The sequence below is a fragment of the Leucopleurus acutus genome (genome assembly GCF_964270905.1).
Source record: "Leucopleurus acutus genome assembly, chromosome: 6".
NCBI lineage: Eukaryota > Metazoa > Chordata > Mammalia > Artiodactyla > Delphinidae > Leucopleurus > Leucopleurus acutus.
The window spans coordinates 27087411-27109421 of record NC_139149.1 but is presented as its reverse complement, the minus strand read 5'-3'; the positions used below and the strand labels follow the sequence as shown (position 1 = coordinate 27109421).

Below are 22011 nucleotides of genomic sequence, written 5' to 3'. Positions count from 1 at the left end.
GTTTCACTGGTGTTGAGGAGAGAGAAGAATTTTCATACATTATTTATAACTATAAATGCTAAGTAGTCATTTCCCTTTTGAAATGCCTGGAAAATCCCCTAGGGAAGGTCAAATAGCCTTCATACCTTCATATGAGTATTCATTTGAAAGTTCTTCTCCTGACCATCAACCTGTATTATTCCTTTCTTCATACTGAAGAGGCTTCTCTCCTCAGACTCTCTCTGCTCTGATTATTTCCCTCCTGTTTTCATTAATCATATCCCACTTTTCCCTTCCCCAAACTACTGTGATGTTGATTTTACAATCCTCTGCCTCATTTTTTTTCCCAAAATGCTTTATATCTGCGTTGAAGGAAGAAACCAGGGTCATCACTTTATCCCACGTAACCTTAAAAAACAAGACCCGCCTAATACTATGCCCTGACTTGGAACATAAATATTTTTTGCCAGTATGATAATTTTTCATTTTCAGTGAGTTATGTGTCTTTTATCAAAATTTAGGGAAAAAAAAAACAGCTAGAGATGTCAGTCTTGAAATGACAAATGGTATCTACATACAAGCAGTACTAGATACGTTATTCAAATTAATTAACAACAGATGCGTGGATTTCCCTTCCATTAAACAACCTGTATAGAAAGGCTAATCAAAATGGAGTTAAGAGGGCAGAAATGAACACAATAGAATTAGGAATAGAAGCCTGTGTAGCTATTTTCTTAAAAGTTTCGGAGTCACAAAGAATCTATAGACCCATATAAGACACAATTCACCTCTCTAAGAATAAAGAACTTTTCACAATCATCATCTTGTATTCCACCTATTGAATTGATTAAAATGTATATATTGCTTAAGATAGCAATTGAGAATTGCTTAAGATAGCAATTGCTTAAGATAGCAATTTTATTAGATATCTACATGGAAGAGTATCCTTTAGGGTTCTGTTTATGAAAACAGCTTTGATCTTGGGGGAAAAGGTAGAGAAATAGCTCAGAAGAGACATGAAGAGCTGTGGAAACATTGATAAGATTAGGAACAAAGAAAATTAGTATGAAGAGTTAGGTGTGGGAAAATTAGAACACCATTTTTGGAGTATGTGGATGAAACCACTAATTGTATCTATAGCCATAAAGTAATTGACATTCTCCCAACATTATGACACACACACACACACACACACACACACACACACACACACACCCCCCTTTCATAATATCATGATTAATCAAATGACATTTCAAGGTAATTTAAAAACCAACTGGATTTAATTTTTGTAAACATTATTATTTCTAATATTACCAAGTCGTTCTTGGCATTGCCTAGAAGTGGGCAAGGCTTCTCTTCCTAATTCTATTATATTAATTTGTACCCTCTTATCCACTCTTCTGAGCTTGTATTAACTTTTGGCGAGCTACTTATAACAAGATGATGACTTCAATTTCAACAGGAAATAATAAAGGAGATACTTTTTCAGCTTTGTATCTGTTGCTTCATGCACTTTACCTGATTCTTGAGATCCAGTTTGGGACATGGGCGACCTCCATTGTACGGTTTTTCTTTCAGCCATTTGGATCGAATTCTCACTCCAACACAAGATGAACTGCAAGACCCCCAACTAGACCAATCACTTAACTTGCAATCAAATGGACAGGGGATGACACATTCTTCTTGAATATAACCTGAAAGAAAAAGATTTAAAAGAATGGAGGAAGGTGTGATCAAAATATACTAATCAAGCTTACTTTCTGTTTCTATTATCACAGATCAGACTGCCTAACAATACTGCTGCAGAGGTTTCAATAAACAGACGAAAGATGTCAGAGACAGATACATATGATTATTTCTGCATTCCAAATCTGTGCCATCTTTCTCCTTCACAGACAATTCTGGGATTGAGGAAGCAGGGAAAAGTGCACAGTAAGTCCTGCTTTCTAATAAAAAGAAATTAAGAAAGAAGAAATGACGCAGCTCAGGGCTAATGGTGATACCATCTCCCTCCAATGGACCTACAATTCCCTGTCTGGGAATAGAGAGCATAATAGAGTCAATCTCAGTGCCTGTGATCTGCAAGGCTTTCACAAAGATTCCTTTTTTAAAATAAAGCAAGATTATTTTTTTAATTGAAGTATAGTTGATTTACAATGTTGTACAGCAAAGTGACTGAGTTATACATATATGTATGTGTGTATATATATATATATATATATATATATATATATATATACACACACATTCTTTTTTTATATTCTTTTCCATTATGGTTTATCTTAGGAGATAGGATACAGTTTCCTGTGCTATACAGTAGGACCTTGTTGTTTATCCATTCTGAATGTAATAGTTTGCATCTACCAACTGTAAACTCCCTGTACATCCCTCTCCCCCTCCCCCTTAGCAACCACAAGTCTGATCTCTATGTCTGTGAGTCTGTTTGTTTTGTAGATAGGTTCATTTGTGCCATAGTTTAGATTCCACAGATAAGTGATACCATATGGTATTTCTCTTTCTCTGTCTGAGTTACTTCACTTAGTATGAAAATCTCTAGTTGCATCCATGTTGCTGCAAATGGCATTATTTCATTCATTTTTATGGCTGAGCTGTATTCTATTGTATATATGTACCACATCTTCTTTATCCATTCATCTGTTGATGGACATTTAGGTTGTTTCCATGTCTTGGCTACTGTAAATAGTGCAGCAATGAACGTTGGGGTGCACGTATCTTTTTGAAGTATGGATTTCTCCATATATATGCCCAAAAGTGGGATTGCTGGATCATACGGTAGTTCTATATTTAGTTTTCTGAGGAACCTCCATACTGTTTTCCATAGTGACTGCACCAACTTACATTCCCACTAACAGTGTAGGAGGTTTCCCTTTTCTCCGCACCCTCTCTAGCATTTGTTACTTGTAGACTTTTTAATGATGGTCATTCTGACCAGTGTGAAGTGGTACCTCTTTATAGTTTTGATTTGCGTTTCTCTAATCATTAGTGATGTTGAGCATATTTTTATGTGCCTACTGGCCATCTGTATGGCTTCTTTGGACATCACAAAGAAAGATCTTGATTCTCGCTTCTGTGTAGCGTGACTTAGAGGCGGGAGGAGGACAAAGAGTGGACCACAGACTAGGAAGAGCAGGATATTATCGAAAGAAGAAAGAGGCATAGTGTAAAGTTGTATATGAGATATTGGACTGGAATCAAGAGGTGTGGGTTGAAATACAGATGCAGACGTTCTGGCTTTGCTAGCTCTTGCTCCTGTCCTCAGCCCACTTCTTGCTACAGTCTTTCTCTGGATGGTTAACTGTCACCTCCACCGATCACTACCAAACACGTATTTCCAATTCCCATCTCTTTACTAATTTCTATGCCACCTACTGATCCACTCTAATTGGGTGCCCAAATACCCCCAAATTCAACATGTCTAAAACTGAGGCCACCAGTTTCCTCCTAAAACATTCTGATTCTCTTATATTCCTCACCTTAATTAACTGCAACATATCTGACTCCTGTACGCTGGTGTATATGAGTGTATAATCTCTTCCCTTTGAGTTTGGGCAAGACCTGTGAATATGATAGGAAGTCAGCCCCATGATTAGGTTATGGTATGTGGCAAAGGGGAAGGGAATGCACAGATACTATTAACATGCCAAATCACTGATTGTGAGTTAATCAAAAGGGAGATGGCCCTGGCTGGGCCTGAATTAATCAGGTAAAAACCCTTAAAAGAGAGACTGGGCCCTTTTTGTGGAGAAGGAAGCTCTCCTGCTGGCCTTGAAGAAGCAAACAGCCATGCCATAAAATGCCTATGGTGTGGCCACAGGGTAGGGGACTGCAAGCAGCCTCTAGGGCCTGAGGGCAGCCCTTGGCTGTTAGCTAGTAAGAAAACAGGGGTCTCAGCCGTATAGGTGCATGAAGAAGAATTCTGCCAACAATTCCAAGGGAGATTGGAAGAGGAGCTTTCCCCAGTCACACCTCTGCTGAGACCTGACTCTTGGTTCACGTCTTGGTTATAGCCTGGTGAGACTCTTAAGCAGAGAATTTAGAGAGGCCATGGCTGTACTCTTGACTCATGGAAACAGTGAGATAATAAATGCTTTGAATGGCTAGGTCGACAGTAATGTGTTATGCAGCAATTTAAAACTAGCAAATTATCCAAAGTAAAATAAAATCTCACAGTTATCTCAGACCAGCCTTCATCATTTTACACATATATTAATGGGTGTAATAAGCTCTTATGCGGAAGCATCACTCTATAATTCGTTTGCTCGTCCCTGGTTCAAGATCATACTCTTTCTGGCCCAGAATACTGAAATATTCTCTCCATTAGGCTCCCTTTCTCCTAATCGTTCTCTTTTGGTATCGGTTAGTCACTCTGAGGAAAAAGTTACTTTTCTAGAATAAATGATAATTTACACTATCCCTTTTAAACCCCTTGCTGATTCTCCATTGCCTTGAAAATAAAGTGGCCACCACTTTGCAAAAACTGTAAGATTCTTTATAAGAGGCTCTAAGCAAGGGTTTTCAACTTTGGCTGTAAAATATGTTCCCATTGCCCAGGATATACTATGGACTAATTCGACCAAATCTCAGAGGACGGGACCTAGGCGATGGTAGTTTTCAAAGATCCCCAGAGAATTCTAATGTGTAATCAAGTCCAAGAACCACCTCCCTAACTTGTTTTCCTCCTTCCCTTCCCCCTCTTATATCTTGAAATCTTTGCACATAGACTACTTCATCTTCTGCAATAATATTTATGCCTTTCCTCATGAAAAACTCTGCCCTTTCTCTATCCAGTTTAGCCTTCATTACTACAATGACTCTCTGGCCAGTAAAGTAGACCATCTGGCCCCGTTGCTCCTTCTGCCATGCCGGTCTGGCAAAACTTCAGAGCTAGATTGGTCCAGCTGTTTCCCTACTCTGTTCTGAATGCTGGACATCAAGTGGAGACTAAGGCACTGCTAATGCCACACACTGCCTGGTGATTCTTCTGAGCTTTCTTCTCACTCCCATTCCACTTCACAGCTTTTTCAAACCTTCTCTACCTATCTTCAAACTTCTTAGATCTCACCTCTTCTTTCCCAGAAAAAAATAGAAAGAAATGAATAAGAAGAACTCCTTCAATTTCCTATGAATATATCTGTATGAATTTCCATATTCTTCTTCTATCTTCATATCATGATGGAAAAGGCACTCATTTTCACCACTTGCTATCTCTCCAAGCTCTCTCACTCTCTCTCATTTTATAGTTATATTTCTTTTACATTAATAGTAGGCAAGGCAAGTAGTTATATAGTTATATTTCTCTTACATTAATAGTAGAATGACTTTACAGTATCGAAATAATACTCATTGACAAGAGAGAGTACATCAAACACCTAAGTCACCAGGAAGGATCTTTCTAAGGTTGAAAAAAAAAAAAGGTCTATTTGAGATTGTTAAAAAGTCTCTATTGTTTACCATAGTTACAATTCTACAGTCCTTTCTAAGGAGGTTTGACAGTTAATTCAGTATTAGGCATATAATAAATGCTAACTATAGGATTAAATATAGGCCACAGGCATTACTTAGTTTTACAGAGAAACTGAGTCACAAAATGATTCCATTTGCTACTGAATGAAAACAGCAGGACTAGTAATTAAGCAGAATTAACTCTCACGGTGTAAATGCTTCAAATATGAAATTTCAGGAGACTTCATATAAATAACTTGTAAATATCTGAGGGCCTATTTAGATCCTATTTTAAAGCAGATTTTGAATCAGATGGCCTTTTAATTTAATGAGATTTTAAATCATTTTCATATATACTTGCATACTGATGGATTTTAATTAGAGAGCCTCTTAGCAATACTGTTTTCTTTTTATTCCCTATGATAAGACATAAACCCAGAGGATCTCTATGAAAGTCAAGGTCATAAATTCAGTGAGTATAAAATAATTCTGAAATTCAACAGGTCTAAGCAACAGTGACATTTATTTTTCAGAAAAGTTATTTTCATGCTAGCGTATACCCCAAAGGAAAGCCCATAGTGAGAACCATTAATAACTGCATATTCTTATACCTATCTCATAATGGAAAGGATCAGTTCTACCCACATACTTAATACTTACAACTGTTGGAAGCAGAGTATGACCAAATGTGACTACCTACAAGGTTAACCTCCCATAAGAGAATTCCAATTCCTGACTATGGAAACTTCACTAATGTTTTAAAAACTCATTTACATAAAATATACCACAGACTAGCTGAACTGGCAACATTCAGAAATCTAAATCTAGCTTCAATGAAAGAAGCAATTTTCCTACTGAAAATATTTGATGCTCTAATTTATATGCAGAATACACTGCTTGGACCATCATATTACTTAGCCTGGGGATGCTTTCATGTTCTATTTTAGTTATCTGTATGCATATGAAATTCAGTAGGAAGTAGTCATTACAGAATTATCAATAAAGAATGCATCCAACATGGTGATTCTGTAAGCCATATACATTGTACATAGTAGGTGTTCAAAAGGGATCTGTTGATATTATAGATGAAGATGAACTAAATAGAATCCACTAATAGAGTCTCTATGTTATAACTGGAGGAATTTATTGAATGACTTACACCCAATAGGGCTGAAGCCCAGGAACCTGGCTTCAGTCTATATAACTAACCCCCAAATATTGCTCCAATAGACGTAGGTGAAAACACTGCTCTCTTAACACAGTGGTCTCACTGCTAAAACCACTTCCCAGGATAGTACCTGCTGTGCATTTTTTTCTCCGGCATTCAAGTACTAACATCTCCCCTGCTCCCCTGCTCCTCCCCCTGCCCCAGTAAGATCTTGTTTTGGAAGACGTGAAAGGAGATATTGATGACATTAAGCCTGAGGAAATAACCTAGGTTAATTTACTTATATTTTCCTACTGTGTAAAGTAATGGCAAACATCCTCCTAGACAGTGAATGTTCTATTTACTGACACTTTGCTGAAATAATGAAAACATACTACCAAAAATAAAATCAGGACAAGATAAAGAAAATGCTGATCACCTCCTTCCCTAGTTCAAAGTGAAGATCTGGGAGAACTTTGTGAGTTAAAATGATATCATGTCTTCATTTGTCAATATTTAAAGATTTATTATTTTAATTTATACATTTTAGTTCTACTATTTACCTAGTAACATGTACTATACTTAAAAGTGTCTGATGACGTAAGTCAGGGTGGTTTAAAGTAGATATCCTTCAGGAGACGTGGGGAAAGTGTGGGGGCCGATGTTTTGATATTGTCACAAGAAAGAATTTGAGAAATTAGACCAATACTTTGCCATTGTTCTCAAGGGAAACACTAACTGTTAAATATTTATTTAAAATCTCAATCCATTAGTGTGTGGCTATGTAGCGCAAACTCAATAAGGTGGCCAGCTTGCTTTGGTGAATTTATATTTTGGCCTGGGAATACCGCTTATGAACAGCAGTTACATTCTCTCAAAGATACAGTCTTTCAAAGATGGGTCCAACCTTATTTAGGCTTCTGTGGGGCCTGAGAGGGGAGAGCTAGAAAGCACCTTAGTGATCATTATCTCTTCCTTTAAAATTTTGAATTAAAAGAATATTTTTGAAAATACTCCCTACTCGTAGAAAAATACCCTTACTACATATATAAGAACGCATCAGCAAAGACTCTCTAATGTTAACCATTATAAAATGATGGTTATGGTACTGCAGATAACAAAATACCTTATTTGGGACCCACAACCTAATCAGATACCTGAATACAGCTGAATGAGAAGTTACTCAAAGTTCAAACAGTCACATTAAGGAGAAAGTTTTCCTGGATTCCTTAAAACTCAAATACTTCACAGCATAATTATGTATTAAAGTTTATTACATCTACCAGAAAAAATCATCTAAGTGTCAACCGGTTTTCTTAATTAACAATATAATTTACTGGTGAACTTTTAGATGATGAGCTATTCAACGTCATCAAGGCCAAAAGCTTCATTTTATAGACTGGTCAGAATTAGAAAGGGATCTTGAATCCAGACTTGACGGAGATACAGAGCTCACTATCAAGTAGAAAAAAATCATTATTATGACCTCAGAATGTTCTCTTTAGTGCTGGAGTGACAAAGTAGATAATCGACCCTGGCCTTAAAGAAATTCGTATTTTGCTAGAGAGCAGTCTTATAAGTAAGAAAAAAAAACATGGTATATAATAAATGACATATTAAATGATACAAATACTATATACAAATTACACAACAATCTGAGGTAACAAATGGATTCTGGCTTCAATTTTCTAAGTACTTCATGTGAAAATATTGGCAAATTTTTGCAGTAGACACAGGCTTTTGACTAATTGTTTAACCTGGTTCACTTGCTCTAACTAAATGTATCAGTGTCAATTTAATCAATCAACCAAATCATATAAAGAACTGATCTTTTAAATTGAATTGGCCAGGCAATTTAATCAAGAAGGTATCTGCAGCTGTTCATATAGACAGAGTTTCAGCATTTACAGCCTCGTGTCTGGTTCCTCCAGGCAGACAAAAGAGATATTTTGCTCTTAGAAGATATTAAGGATGTTAGGGACAAATGAGATGCTAGACACAGAATCATTTGAATCGTTCAATTAGGACTGTATGTATCCATTTTTAGCATTACTGCAAATAAATGCTGTTAAAATTTAAGTGACTGAACGCTTTAAGCACATAATAAACTTGGCATTTGAAACACTACAAAGATACAGATTGTTGACAACATAATATTACTGGGTAATTTGTATAACTGTGGCTGCAAGAGCCTGTATTAAGTTCTCTCATGATATCTCCTTGCCCTGAGAAAATCTTGACTTAAATTACAACAGACATTCTATAGTTTATATTTCCTTCCAAAGTTCTGAAAGCTGATCTCAGAGCACATCTGAGTCAGCGCTATTCTCCTCACGTTGTCAGTGCTATTCTCCAAATATTTTAGGTTTTGCTCCTGAACACGTGGTATGACTACACTTCCCTGCCCCTGGAAGTTAGGTGTGATCTTCTTACTTGCTTTAGCCAATGAAATGTGAGCAGAAGTGAAGTGTGTCACTTCTAGGTGGCAGCTTTAAGAGCCCGAGTGTAACTTGCCCCCCTCTTTCTTTCTCTGTACCACAGGGTCCAAAAATGTGTCAGATAGTGGCTGCCCCATCCTGGAGTGAAGAAGAAACCCAGCCAACGCAGGATGGACATGGATACTGAATGATCTTGCTGGCTTTCAACAGCTGAGATTTTGAAGTTGTTTGTTTGATTTGTTCCCATAGTACAACCTATCTTATCCTAATGCATCAACCTTGGCGTAGGAAAGTGTATCTTCAGAAGACAAAGTAAAAAGCTGCATGGAACAAATATTTAGAATACTTTGAGAATCTATATATAATGTCCTGAGAAAACAAGATTAAGCTATATAAGCAGTTAGCACAGTCTGAATGGCAGCACTAACCACTGAGAATGTGACTTTGCAAAAGTTGAACCTATATATATTTCAGGAAAATGTATACTTTATTATTTTTAAAAAAACTAGTGATATGAATTATAAATCAAGGTCTGAACTTATGTGATCTGAAATAAAATATTAAACCTCAATTGTTCTGTTTACTCATGTGAAAATAAAAATGTATAATACGTGTCCTTTTTAACTCCCTTTAATACTGTAAGGTCAAAAAATATAGTAAGTAGGAGTCTGTGGAAAAATTAACATACAATATAAGTGGCATACTAGTATTTTACCACTACTAAAAGCTATATAGCAAGGTAAAAATGCTTTTTCTTAGTCTGTTTTTCATGCTAGTGATAGAAAATATAATTCTGTAAAGATGCTTAAGCAGAAAAATTATAGGGTAATAATTTTCAAATTTGGTTGCCATTTCTCATTCCAGACTATTTCCATGATAATTAAAGGCTAGGATGACATTGACAAAATGAGTGATTCTGTATTGGATCGGTAAATCAGTTGTGTTTTGAGTCCATCTCTGTCTTTCCAAGTCTGCTGCCACCAGCCAAGGCCAGATGCTCATTATCTTTCACCTGGACTATTAGAATGGCCCCTTGACTGGACTCCAGGTGCCCAGTCTCTTCTAATCCATTACGTGTCTGATCAGCTGCCATATTAATGGTCCCTAAGTACAGCTCTAAATAGATCATGGCCTAACTTAAAATAAATAATCTCTAAAGCATGGCAGAATTATGATAAAACGAAAGACATGCAGAAGGCAATCTAGGCAGAAGAGATCCTACAAATTAAATTAAGAAGACGAGCGTGAACCCCAAATGTTCACAAGTCAACAGAGGAATCTTCTGTGCAGGAATTGAGGTTGGGGAGAAGTAAAAAATTGGCTGTTGGGTGGATCCACATTGGGAGGTCATGCTGGAGGGCTTAAAAAGTTAAGAATTCTGATCATTAATTCAGGTGTGCTATTGGATTGAAGAAAAGACAGCGTGAGAACAGGGCACCTTCTCAAGAGATGACTGGAAAATTCACATGTAAAGTAACAAATGGCCAAGCCTTAGGCTAAAAGACCACTAAGTGTAATTTTATATATATAATATTTATAAATATGTAAATATCATATATAAATATATATTAAATGTAATATATATTATATATTGTTAAAGAACGTAATGAAACATGGTAGAATATTACTTATAATTAACCAGCTCTGACATGTACGCATGGCTAGTATACTGTCTAAATAAAATGGACTATTCAAAATGACCAATGAACCAGCTCTTTAAATAGCAGCTTCATTTCCTGTTAAGACAGGTTTAATATAACTAATTCTAACAACCAGCAATGGCCAGTTTATGAGCAGATAGATACTTCTAAGTATCCCATGGGATTCAGAAATATATGCACTTAGAAGAAAAGTGTCGTTTTGCTCCATCTCAAAGGTCCCTAGAGGAAGCTCTGACCTGAATCCAGACATTATATTGGAATAAAATGGATTTATTATCTACCTGCTTATTTACTTTCTTGTTTATATATTTCTTTTGAGACCCAAAGTTCAAAATTGGGGGATTTCATATGAAAATAAATATTTCTGGCTTCTCTTGAAAAGTGGAGCATCTGTGAACACTGGGTCCTCATTCTAGCCTGTCAACCATTGGCTAGAACCAAGAAGTCAGGCCTCTTCAGATAAAACGCCTTTGCCGTCTGCTGCAGTCTCTTAGGTGATCATTTAAATTTCTAAACTAAGTATTTCTCCCCCAACTAAAGCAAAGCAAAAACCCAATTCATAATTCCAACATAAAGCGAGGCCTCTTGTATTGTAGGAAAAGGCGGAAGATACAGAGATCTGCCAGTCAGGGCTCCCCCGCTACTCATCACATGAAGGGAGCCAGGAGGAGTCTATCTAGAAAGCTCCACCTTAGAAGACGCCCATGCAAGAGACAGGTCCTGAAGTTTAAGCTTGTGTGGACTGTGTGGACTGAGTTCTATTGCCATCAGTACCCTGAATATTACGAACAGCAGCATTTAAACATAATTCCTAAAGGTGGCAACAAGAGACATCAAAAATGCCTACAACAGCAAGAATACCTAAGAAGAGGTAGACGAAGGCATCCTCCATTCAGAGACAACCTCCTCCAAGCCCTGGAGCACAGAACAAAGCTCATCAAGTGATAAGGTGTGCACGGAACAAACTGCAGGATGAAACTCCAATTATTATTTCTTTTTAAATATTAAATCTTGTCTTCTTGGTCAGTACATTACTCCTTATACCTTACATTTTTATGTAGAAGCCATATTCTTTTTTTTTTAACTTTTTATTTTATGTTGGAGTATAGCTGATTAACAATGTTGTGTTAGCTTCAGGTGTACAGCAAAGTGATTCAGTTTTATTTATTTATTTATATTTTAGTTTTTTGGCCACACCATGCAGCATGCAGGATCTTAGCTCCCCGACCAGGGATCGAACCCATGCCCCCTGCACTGGGAGCACAGAGTCTTAACCACTGAACCACCAGGGAAGTCCCAAAACTCCAATTATTTTTTATTTGCTGGAATGTTGGGTCATCCAGACAATAATCTGTATTCATGAACAACGAAATAAGTTGTTAACTATAAATTCTGAATTATGAATTACGTGACCAAGCAAATTTACCTCCAAAAGTTTGCTTTCACCAAAGAACTGCATCTTTCACTGAGCTAATGCAGAAATCAATGTACTGGAATGAATGCACAGCACATTAACTCCTTGCAAGTTACTGTAAAAACCTTTGAAATATCACCAAGGTGTAAAATTAAATAGGGCTCCCAGCCTTGATTTATACTGCATGCTGCTGCTAACGGTGAACTTGTTTCACTTACCAATAAATTTGTTTCCTAATGGATTGTGCATCAGCCAATCCAGAGGTTTACATTTAGGCTTCTCTTGTCTTCTGTAGACAAATGGATAACTTATGATTTAATTTAATTATATTTAATGATATAACTGCTAAACGAACAAAAGAAGAGGCAGGGGAGGGGGAGATGTTTAATTTTCATTAATTTTCTGAAATTGAAATAGTCAACAATCTTCTAGCTGAAGTAATCATGTCAAGGAACTGTGGATAATTCCAATTCACAAAGAGAGAGGGCCTTTTAAATCAGGAAATAGTCTCAAGAGCAACCAGAAGTATCTCTCGGACGAGAGAACAAAAAGCGACAGAAGAAGAGAGTTTATTCATTTCCTGGGGCTGTCATAACAAATTGTCACAAACTTGGTGGCCTAAAACACCAAAAAGTATTCTCTCATAGTTCTGGAGGTTGGAAGTATGAAATTAAGGTATTGGTAGGGCTGTGTTCTCTTCGAAGTCTATGGGAGAAAATCCTTCCTTGTCCTTCCAGTTTCTGGTGGTTCCTCACATTCCTTGGCTTGTGGGAGCGCACCTCCATCTGCTGTCTTCTCTTCACAAGGTTGTCTTTCCTGTGTGCCTCTGTGTCTCAAATCTCCCTCTCCTTTCTCTTAAAAGGACACCAGTCATTGGATTTGGAGCCCACCCTAAATCCAGGACGATCGAATCCTAAGTTCCCTAACTTAATTACATCTGCAAACACCTTGTTTGAAAATAAGGTCACATTCACAGGTACTGGAGGACTTTAACACATCTTTTGGGGACAAAATTCAACCTACTAGAGAGAGGAATGAAGACTATGATAAGGAAGATGATATAACATATGGATGAGAATTTGGCCTTTGATATCATGCCTTTCTAGGCTCATACCCCATTTTAACAAGAGCTACCTAAATCCTCTAAGCTTCACTTTCATCATCTATAACAAAGATTGGCCAGCTGTGGCTTTCAGGTCAAATCCAAATTGCCTCTTTTTGTAAATACAGTTTTGTTGGAATAAAGTCGCTGTCATTTGTTCAAGTGTTGTCTACGGCGACTTTTCCACTGAAACAGCAGAGGTGACTAGCTGTGACACAGACAGTATGACCCACAAAGTTGAAAACATTTATCATCTGGACCTTCATAAAAATGTTTGCAACATCTGATTTATAAAATGGTGATAGTAATAGTACCCGCTGCATAAGATTATTATGAGGATCAAATGAGAGCACCAAACAGTGCTGACCACACAGCAAGCACTCAGTTTCTATAAGATAGGAACAGTGCCATGTTGGATAACAGCATGGGCTTAAAAAATGAGAAAGAATTAATTTCAAATCAACCAGGACACTTCTATTAGTGGCCTTAATTTGCAGCTGTCACTGAACCTCTTCAAGCCTCAACTTTTTCGTCTGCAAAATGGTGGTAATTATTACACCTACTTCAGAGAATTGCTTTGTGCATTAGAGGGTCTGGAACAAGGGGTTAACCATTGCTGCTGCTATTCTTATTTGCAAAGAAAAGGTATAACATCATCTTCAGCGCATCAAATGGGGATGGGCGGTAGGAAGAGAGTCCCAGCTTGAGAAATCCCCTATAGGAGAAGATCCAACATCTTGAGTCTTCGCACGAATGCTGCTTTCACATCAAGACCCAGACCTCTATTGCATAGAGGGATGGGGAGAGTGCGCATGTGAATTTTTGTCTATTTGTTGATCAAATAAATCGAATAAGTAACGATTATCTTTTGGTACATGTCAATAGTTCCATGCTAATTATAACACGCATATTTAAAATACTGAACAAACACAGCTTGAAGGCTACTAGAGACTGAGGCAACGTTAACAAGACTTTAAGGAAAAACACATTGAACTCATTACCATCTCCAGTCCTAACCAATCATGTTCCTCCTTCTGAGTTCCCCAACCTACTCCTATATTAAAGTCCTATCTCTTGAAATGACTTAGAGGGACTTCCATAAACTGTTGCTTCCACGTCTCTCCATTATGAAACTCTGTCCATTTACAATGTTCAACATGTGGTAATAATTTCAAACAGTAGAGATATAATTCAGGAAACACGGAAAACAGCTTCTTTTGTTTTATTTCATGCTCTACACAACCATCTTAGCTTTATATGGATGTCTTTACAATCATCAACATATCAACAGAGACTATGGCTGTGTATCTTTAGAATATAACTCTGGTCCAGGAAAGGGCTGAATTATTCCATCTGGAGTTAAAATGCACTGCACTCATCCTTCTAATGCCCCAGAAGATGATTCAGAAAAAGAGATAAGATAAAATCCTCAAGTCTTATCATTTAAGAGAATTGAGATAGTACCAGCTAAGGTATTTTAAGGTGTGAAGTTTTGTTTTGGAGCTGTTGGAAATACTCAGGTGACACCAACCCATACCTAGATTAAGCAAAACTTCAGGGACACAATATACAGACCACACACCTAAAAATTTGCCTCTAGCTCTGATTTCATATATGAGACTCAAAATCTGAGGGTTGTCAATGGTACAATTCTAAACGTAGAGATACAGAACTGGAAAGCAAAGAGAAGAAACAGTTGGAGGAAGAAAACATTCTCAGATTTCAAATGCTCTCAACTATTATCATTTTGGTATATTTCTCCTTATTTTAACTTTCTCATTTTGTTTTTCTGGTAAATTATACTTATACTATAATTTATACTATCTTATACTATCTTACTAGCTACCTAATGATCAGACTGTAGTACAGGTGCCATAATAGGGCTGTTCACATCAGTAGTTGATTGGCTAAGACTGGAATGAAGCATGGATAATTTATCACTATTGGAAAAGAAGTATAAAATGATAAGTATGTGTAAAAGATAGAATACTACGCAGTGCCTGCGAAAGAATAAATAAATCTACATACAGAAGAATGAACAGAGGTAGTGAATATACTAATTGAGAGACACACTCTGGAACCATATTGCCTGGATGAGGAAACAAGCTCTGACATTCCTAGTTGAGCAAGCTTATAGAAGCTCCTTTACCTCTCTACTCCTTGATTTCCTTACCTGTAACATAGCAATAAAACTAATATCTAATTTAGACTGTTGATATAAGAGTAAAAAGAGTTAATAGAGAACACTTAGAGACAGGTACAGCCTGCTGTAAATGTTCAATAAACGTTAGCTATAATTATTTATCAGGGAAAAACTAAAGAAATAAAATAGCACTACCCTGTGATTCAGCAATCCCACTACCAGGTATAGATTCAAAGAAATTAAATCAATGTCTCAAAGAGCTATCTATACTCTCATGTTCACTGCCGCATTATTCACAGTAGCCGAGATACGGAAACAATCTGTCCATGGATGGACAGATAAAGAACATGTGGTGTATACATACAATGGAACATCACTCAGCCTTATGAAGGAAATCCTGCCATTGGTGATAACATGGATGAACCTGGAAGACATTATGCTAAGTGAAACAAGCCAGACACAGAAAGAAAAATACTGCATGATTTCACTCATATGGGGAATCTACAATAATTGAACTCATAAAACCACAGAGTAGAACCGTGGTTGCCAGAGGTTGGGGGGTGTGGGAGCAATGGGGAGATGCTGGCCAAAGGGTACAAAGTTTCACTTGTACAAGATGAATACGTTCTGGAGATCTAACGTACAGCATGGTAGTTAACAATACTGCATTATATACTTCAAATTTGCTAGGTGGGTAGACCTCAATTGCTCTTACCATACACACAAGAAATGGTAACTATGTGAGGTGAAGTACATGTTAACTCTCTCGATTATGGGGATTATTTCACAATGTAGATCAAAACATCAAGTTGTATACCTTAACTATATATGACTTTTATTTGTCAATTATATTCCAATAAAGGTGAAAAAAGAAGATGGATATATACTCTGAATATACATTAAAACACAAGCTAAATAATTATGTTTATACTTCAGGGATACAAAGGCTTTAATATAAGCAGATGCAGAGAGGATTGGAAGGTTATAAATTAAATATGAGGGAAGCTAATAGGATTGGAGATATAGAGTAATAGGGGAAATTATGAAACCAAATTAAAAATAAAAGAAGGATGTGCATGGACTGAAGATGAGAGCACACAGCAGCTCAGTCTAGGCTGTCAAGAAAGACTCAGGAGACCAAAGGCACAGTCACAAGAATGAGAGAGTCATACCGTGGGGAGTAGAAGCAAAGAGCAGAAACAGGAACCACCGTGTTCCCTCCCGAGATGGAGAAGGTTCTTTTTGCTCCCTTAGCTCCCCATGTACCCAGCAACGGGCCCTAATACATGAGATTACTTCAGTCTGTCCTCATACTTTGAAATTAAAAATAGCCTAATACTACGGCTGTTTGATGGGGCACTCCACAGAGAAAATTTCCCTAGGACATACATGATAAAGTGCTTTAGTTCAACTTCAGACATAAAATACAAGGACGTAGAAAACTATTACAATGACCTTCAAGATAACTGTTGTTATTTTTGTCCTGCTCAAACCCCAGCAGGGGACATGTTGTGGGACAGCAATGGGAAAAAACAGTGTACTTAAGATCCCTGTGCACGGTGACCCATTGTCCCACTCCTTTGTATCATGTCAAGAGTTTGAAAAGATGTTAAATATTTTAGTTTCTTCCAATGAGATACCCGAGAGTGAGCTGTGTGGGCCTTGAGATTTTATTGCTGTTAAACAGATGTTATAAAAAAAGAAAAGAAAAGCCCCTGGCAGAGTGCCTGACACACAGCATACATTCAAAAAGCTAAGATTTTAACCCTAACCTTCCCCAACTATGGCTCCAATATCCAAGAAAAACCTGTCAAGCTTGTAAAATTAATTGATTGCAACTTACACAGATGATATAAGTGGAAAGGAATATGACTACTGATGAGAAATCTGGAATGAAGTTCCTGGGACTTAATAGTCTTAGATATGAGGATAAGGAACTTTGTGGGGAGGGGTAGATACAGCTGGTATTAATAGTTTTTTCCCCTAGAAGAAGCCTTTGAGAAAGAAGAGGAAGAAGGACATAGAAAGTAAAGTGCTTGTAGTATAGATAATACTGAAGATCATAATTAAGTATTTTAGGCTAAGAAATAAAATGGACCTCTTGGCAAACAAGTACCAAGAGGGGAATCAAAAAATGTTTTGCCACTGACATGAACCATAGGGATTTAAGCCAAATTTGAAGGAGAGGAAAAACAAATGGACAGGAGAAATTATAAAACTGAGAACGAGACTACAGTCAAGAGTAGGGGAGGTCCAAGTTCCTGTAAAGAAAATAACAGAGTAGGAACTGAAGAATAATAGTAGTAGCCACTGCTATCTTTAGACCAACACACAGAATATGGAAAATAAATACAGGAAAACCAAGACTGGGGTTAAATCAAGGTAAGAAATATATTCTGCAGTTATATCCCCACATTTCTTGCCTGCCTACTGAATAGCATCACTACCTGAAAGGAACTATGAACTGTTAAGAGACCCATACGCAGTGGATGCAGCAACTTGGCCTGGGCTTCAAGCCACTAAGACATTACCTTGGCCCAGGGGGGCTAGGCCTAGCCCAAGGGGATAGAACTACAGGTGGTTACCATAAAGCTACGGCAGCACCCAAATCTGACAAAAGTCCATAAATCTACTATTACAGAGCTTTTCAATACTTCAATATAGAAGTAGTGGGCGTTGGACAACAAAATGAGCTCACTGAGGTCAATTCAGAGAAACGGATCTAATTTTTTATTATTATTTTTTGATCTAATTTATTTTTGATGGATTTAGACTTCTCTAGACAAGTAAAGAAGAAAGAAGAAGATGCTATAGGTAGAAAGTAACATACCAAAAAAAATCTCTCCTGACACCCTCATAAACAATTTTAAGGGCCTGGATGAATTTCTGTAGTTACCCAATGCTGATTAATAGATCAGGGCCATCAGGAGGGCTGGCTCCCTGTAGCTGGATGCTGAGAGGGAAATGCTTTGTTCTTTTTTGGTTAATATTTTGATTAACAACTTAGATAAAGACACAGATGGCATGCTTATCAAATTTGGGGATGATATAAAGCTGAGAGTTATAGCTAATACGTTGGATGTCAGAATCAAGATTTAGAGAGCTTAACAAGCGGGGATAATGAACCACAACTACGACTATGAATGGCAACACAGGGAAAAGCATGGTTTTGCATTATGGTATCCAACAGACAACTGAACACATATACTCAGAATGGGAGTTCAAAACTTTATAGTTGTTCCTGAAAAACAGACTTCAGGATTTTTTTTTTAAATGCGAACTGAAAATACATCAATAGTCAATAAATTAAAAATTTAATTAAATTTTAATGTAAAATTTCATCTACCAAGAAGTATTTGAGATGGTTTACAAAACAAAACCTGACAAAAGTACTACGAAAATGGCCCAAAGAATGTGGAAAAATACAATACAATATTGGGAAAATTGTACTTCTATTTATTCAAAAGACATTATTTGAGCATGTACTCTGGCTGAAAGAGTATTCTTTGCCTATTATACACTCATTCTTCACATTTTAGATCCTATTTTCTTCCCTAGAGTGGCCTTCTCTGATTCCCCAATTTAGATAATGCTCCCTTTTAGTATTCTATCACAGTACCCCCATCAAGTTTGTCATAGCACTTAGGACAAATTGAACTTACATATTCTGTGTCTATATTTTCTTAATCTCTCTCAAACACTAGACTGCAAGCTCACTGAAGGCAATGACCACGTATTTTGTCTAACACTATGTAACCAAGGTGCAGCACAGTACTTGTTTGGAAGGTAAGACGTGTAAAGACATGTAAAGAGGTAAAGTCTACTATAAATCATGTTCTACAAGAAAGTATGACTATATTTCTGTGAAAATACAGAATTGGTCTAGCAAAGTTAGGGAAGAGGCTCTTTGAAGAAATCAATGTGATTTCTGGCTCAAAAGATGAGCAGGAGTTCACTTTGAAAAGAAAAAGACACCTGGCAAAGGAAGGAACATGGGCAAAGGAATGAAGTGACACAAGGACAGAAAGTGTGTGGGGAACAATGGGAGGAAGTCCAGTATGGATGCAGCATATGGTACATGAAACATGGGGTTGAAAGTGACACTGGGACACCTTGTTCCCTTAACTATCACTTAAGGTTTTATTGCCAAATGGAAACATACTGGAGAAAAATAAGCACAATAATGAAGGAACTAGAAATTGTACACGAGTCAAAGTACAAAGCACCCTGGATATTTAATCTGGAAAATAATTTATATATTTATTAATATGTCATTACATATATTTTCAGATTTTGGGAATGTTCTTAGGTAGATAATATTTTAGATCTATTTTTAATTGAATAAAGTTAATTTGGAACCAATGAGTGGAGGAAGTTGCATTTCGATTTAAAAAATAAAGATCTTTCACATTTTAGAGCTGTTCAGTTGACTGTGATAGTAATAAACTTCTAGTCGGTGAGAAGGTTTAAGTCGAAGGAAGATGACTCTTCTATTACCATCTCAAAGAAAAATATTTCTTAGAGTTCTGTCTGGGGTCATCTCTTCCAACTGTCAACATCATTTGTATCATCTACCTTGCCACCTATAAGCTATTCTAAAATCTCTATTCCAAAATCTGTAACTACAGAAGTTTCTCTCTTGACTTCAAATATTCTCAGTTGTGTGGGGTTTTGTTTTTACATCTCTAATAATTGTTCTGCTCAGTCCTCAAACTGTCCAAAACTGAGTTTTCTATTTTCTGCTCTTGAGTTTGTACCTTATTCTTGTTAATGTCACCATCCATCACTGACCCAGTTTTCAAAAGTTTTCCCAATTCTGCCCTGTTTCTCTACTTTTAATAAGTGTTACCCCTCCTGACTTTCAAATACTTTCTTCTCTCCCCATCCCCATGGACTCTGCCTTGTTCCATTCTCACAGGGGTCACTGCAACCCTCTTCTGAGGATTTCTCTACCTTTCTCTTTTATCTAATCCAACTTCAACCCTGAAGCCAGAAATACCTTGCTAAAATAAACACAGAATCCTACCACAGCCCTGTTTAACAGCCTTACTTTCTAAAGCAGCAATGTCTTGACAGTTTGGGATTTGAAGAATCAGTGGGAGAGAGAAAGGTAGTTAGTACAAGGACTTCTGGGTTTCTCATACCCTCAGGCAGTCTTATCTATGAGACAGCCTGTAGGGACTATCCACTTCCAATGAGTATCTCCTAGGTATCGATACTTCATTCTTCTAACTGTCAAGATAATTTGCATTATATATGCTACATTTTATTTATCCACTCATCAGTAGATGAAAATATGGGATGTTTCCGCACTTCGGCTTTCATGAGTAATGCTGTGACATATTTGTGGGTTTTATGTGAACATGCTTTCACTTCTCTTGGGTGTATATTTCATTACTGTTGGGTCATATGGCAACTCTGTGTTTATCTTTTTAAGGAACTGCCAAACTTTTTCAAAGCAGTCCCATCATTTTACATTCCAACCAGCATGTATGAGGATTCCAATTTTTTCACATCTTCACCAACACATTGTCATTTTGACTGTAGCCATCCTAGTGGATATGAAGTGATATATCATTATAGTTTTGATTTCCATTTCCCTAATGACTAATGATATTGAGCATCTTGTCAGGTGCTTATAAGTCATTTGTATCTCTTCTCTGGAGAAATGTCTATTTAAATCCTTTGATCATTTTTCAACTAGGTTGTCTTTATTGACTTTTAAAAGACTTTATTCTGGATACAAGTCTCTTCTTATCAGATATATCATTTGCAAATATTTTCTTCCATTCTGTGAGTCATTATACATTCTTGATGGTGTCTTTTAGTATATACATTTTTAATTTGGATGAAGTCCAACTTATCTATCTTTTCTTTTGTCACTAGTGCTTTTGGTGTTGTATCTAAGACAACTTTGCCTAGCCGAAATCACAAAGATTTACTGCTATTTTTCTTCTAAGAGTTTTATACTTTTAGTTACCACGCTTAGGTCTATCAACCACTTTGTGTCCATTTTTTGTGCATGGTATAATGGAGTGGCCAAACTCTGTTCATTTACATGTGGATATTTAGTTGTTCAGATATCATCTGTTGAAGAGAATATTCTTTCTCCATTGAATAGTCTTGGCAGACTTCTTAAAAATCAGTTGAGCATAAATGTAAGGGGTTTATTCATGGACTTTCAATTCTGTTCCAAGGATCTATATGTCTATCCTTATGTCACTGTCTTGATATCCACAGCTTTGTAATAAGTTTTGAAAATGGAAAGTGAGTCTTCCAACTTTGTTTTTTTTCTTTCAAGATGTTTAATTATTCTTGGTCTCTTGCATTTTCATATGAATTTTAATATCAGTTTGCCAATTTCTATAAAAAAGCCAGCTGGGTGCTTCCCACTAGCTATCTACCTTACGTTTGTTAGTGTATACATGTCCATGCCTCTCTCTCGCCCTGTCACAGCTCACCCTTCCCCCTCCTCATATCCTCAAGTCCGTTCTCCAGTAGGTCTGTGTCTTCATTCCTGTGTTACCCCTAGGTTCTTCATGACATTTTTTTTCCCTTAAATTCCATATATATGTGTTAGCATACGGTATTTGTCTTTCTCTTTCTGACTTACTTCACTCTGTATGACAGACTCTAGGTGGGAGGGAGACGCAAGAGGGGAGAG

General features: G+C 37.0%; 1 protein-coding gene across 1 annotated transcript in view; it reads right to left on the bottom strand.

Annotated features, from left to right (window-relative positions):
* The window catches only part of THSD7B (thrombospondin type 1 domain containing 7B), a gene marked incomplete at its 3' end in the record, with an annotated part of 763972 nt that overhangs the window by 206127 nt on the left and 535834 nt on the right, over positions 1–22011 (bottom strand). Inside the window, exon 14 of the mRNA XM_082841629.1 lies at positions 1498–1673. Coding sequence (XP_082697755.1) covers positions 1498–1673 — 176 coding nt within the window. The remainder of the gene's footprint in view (positions 1–1497; positions 1674–22011) is intronic.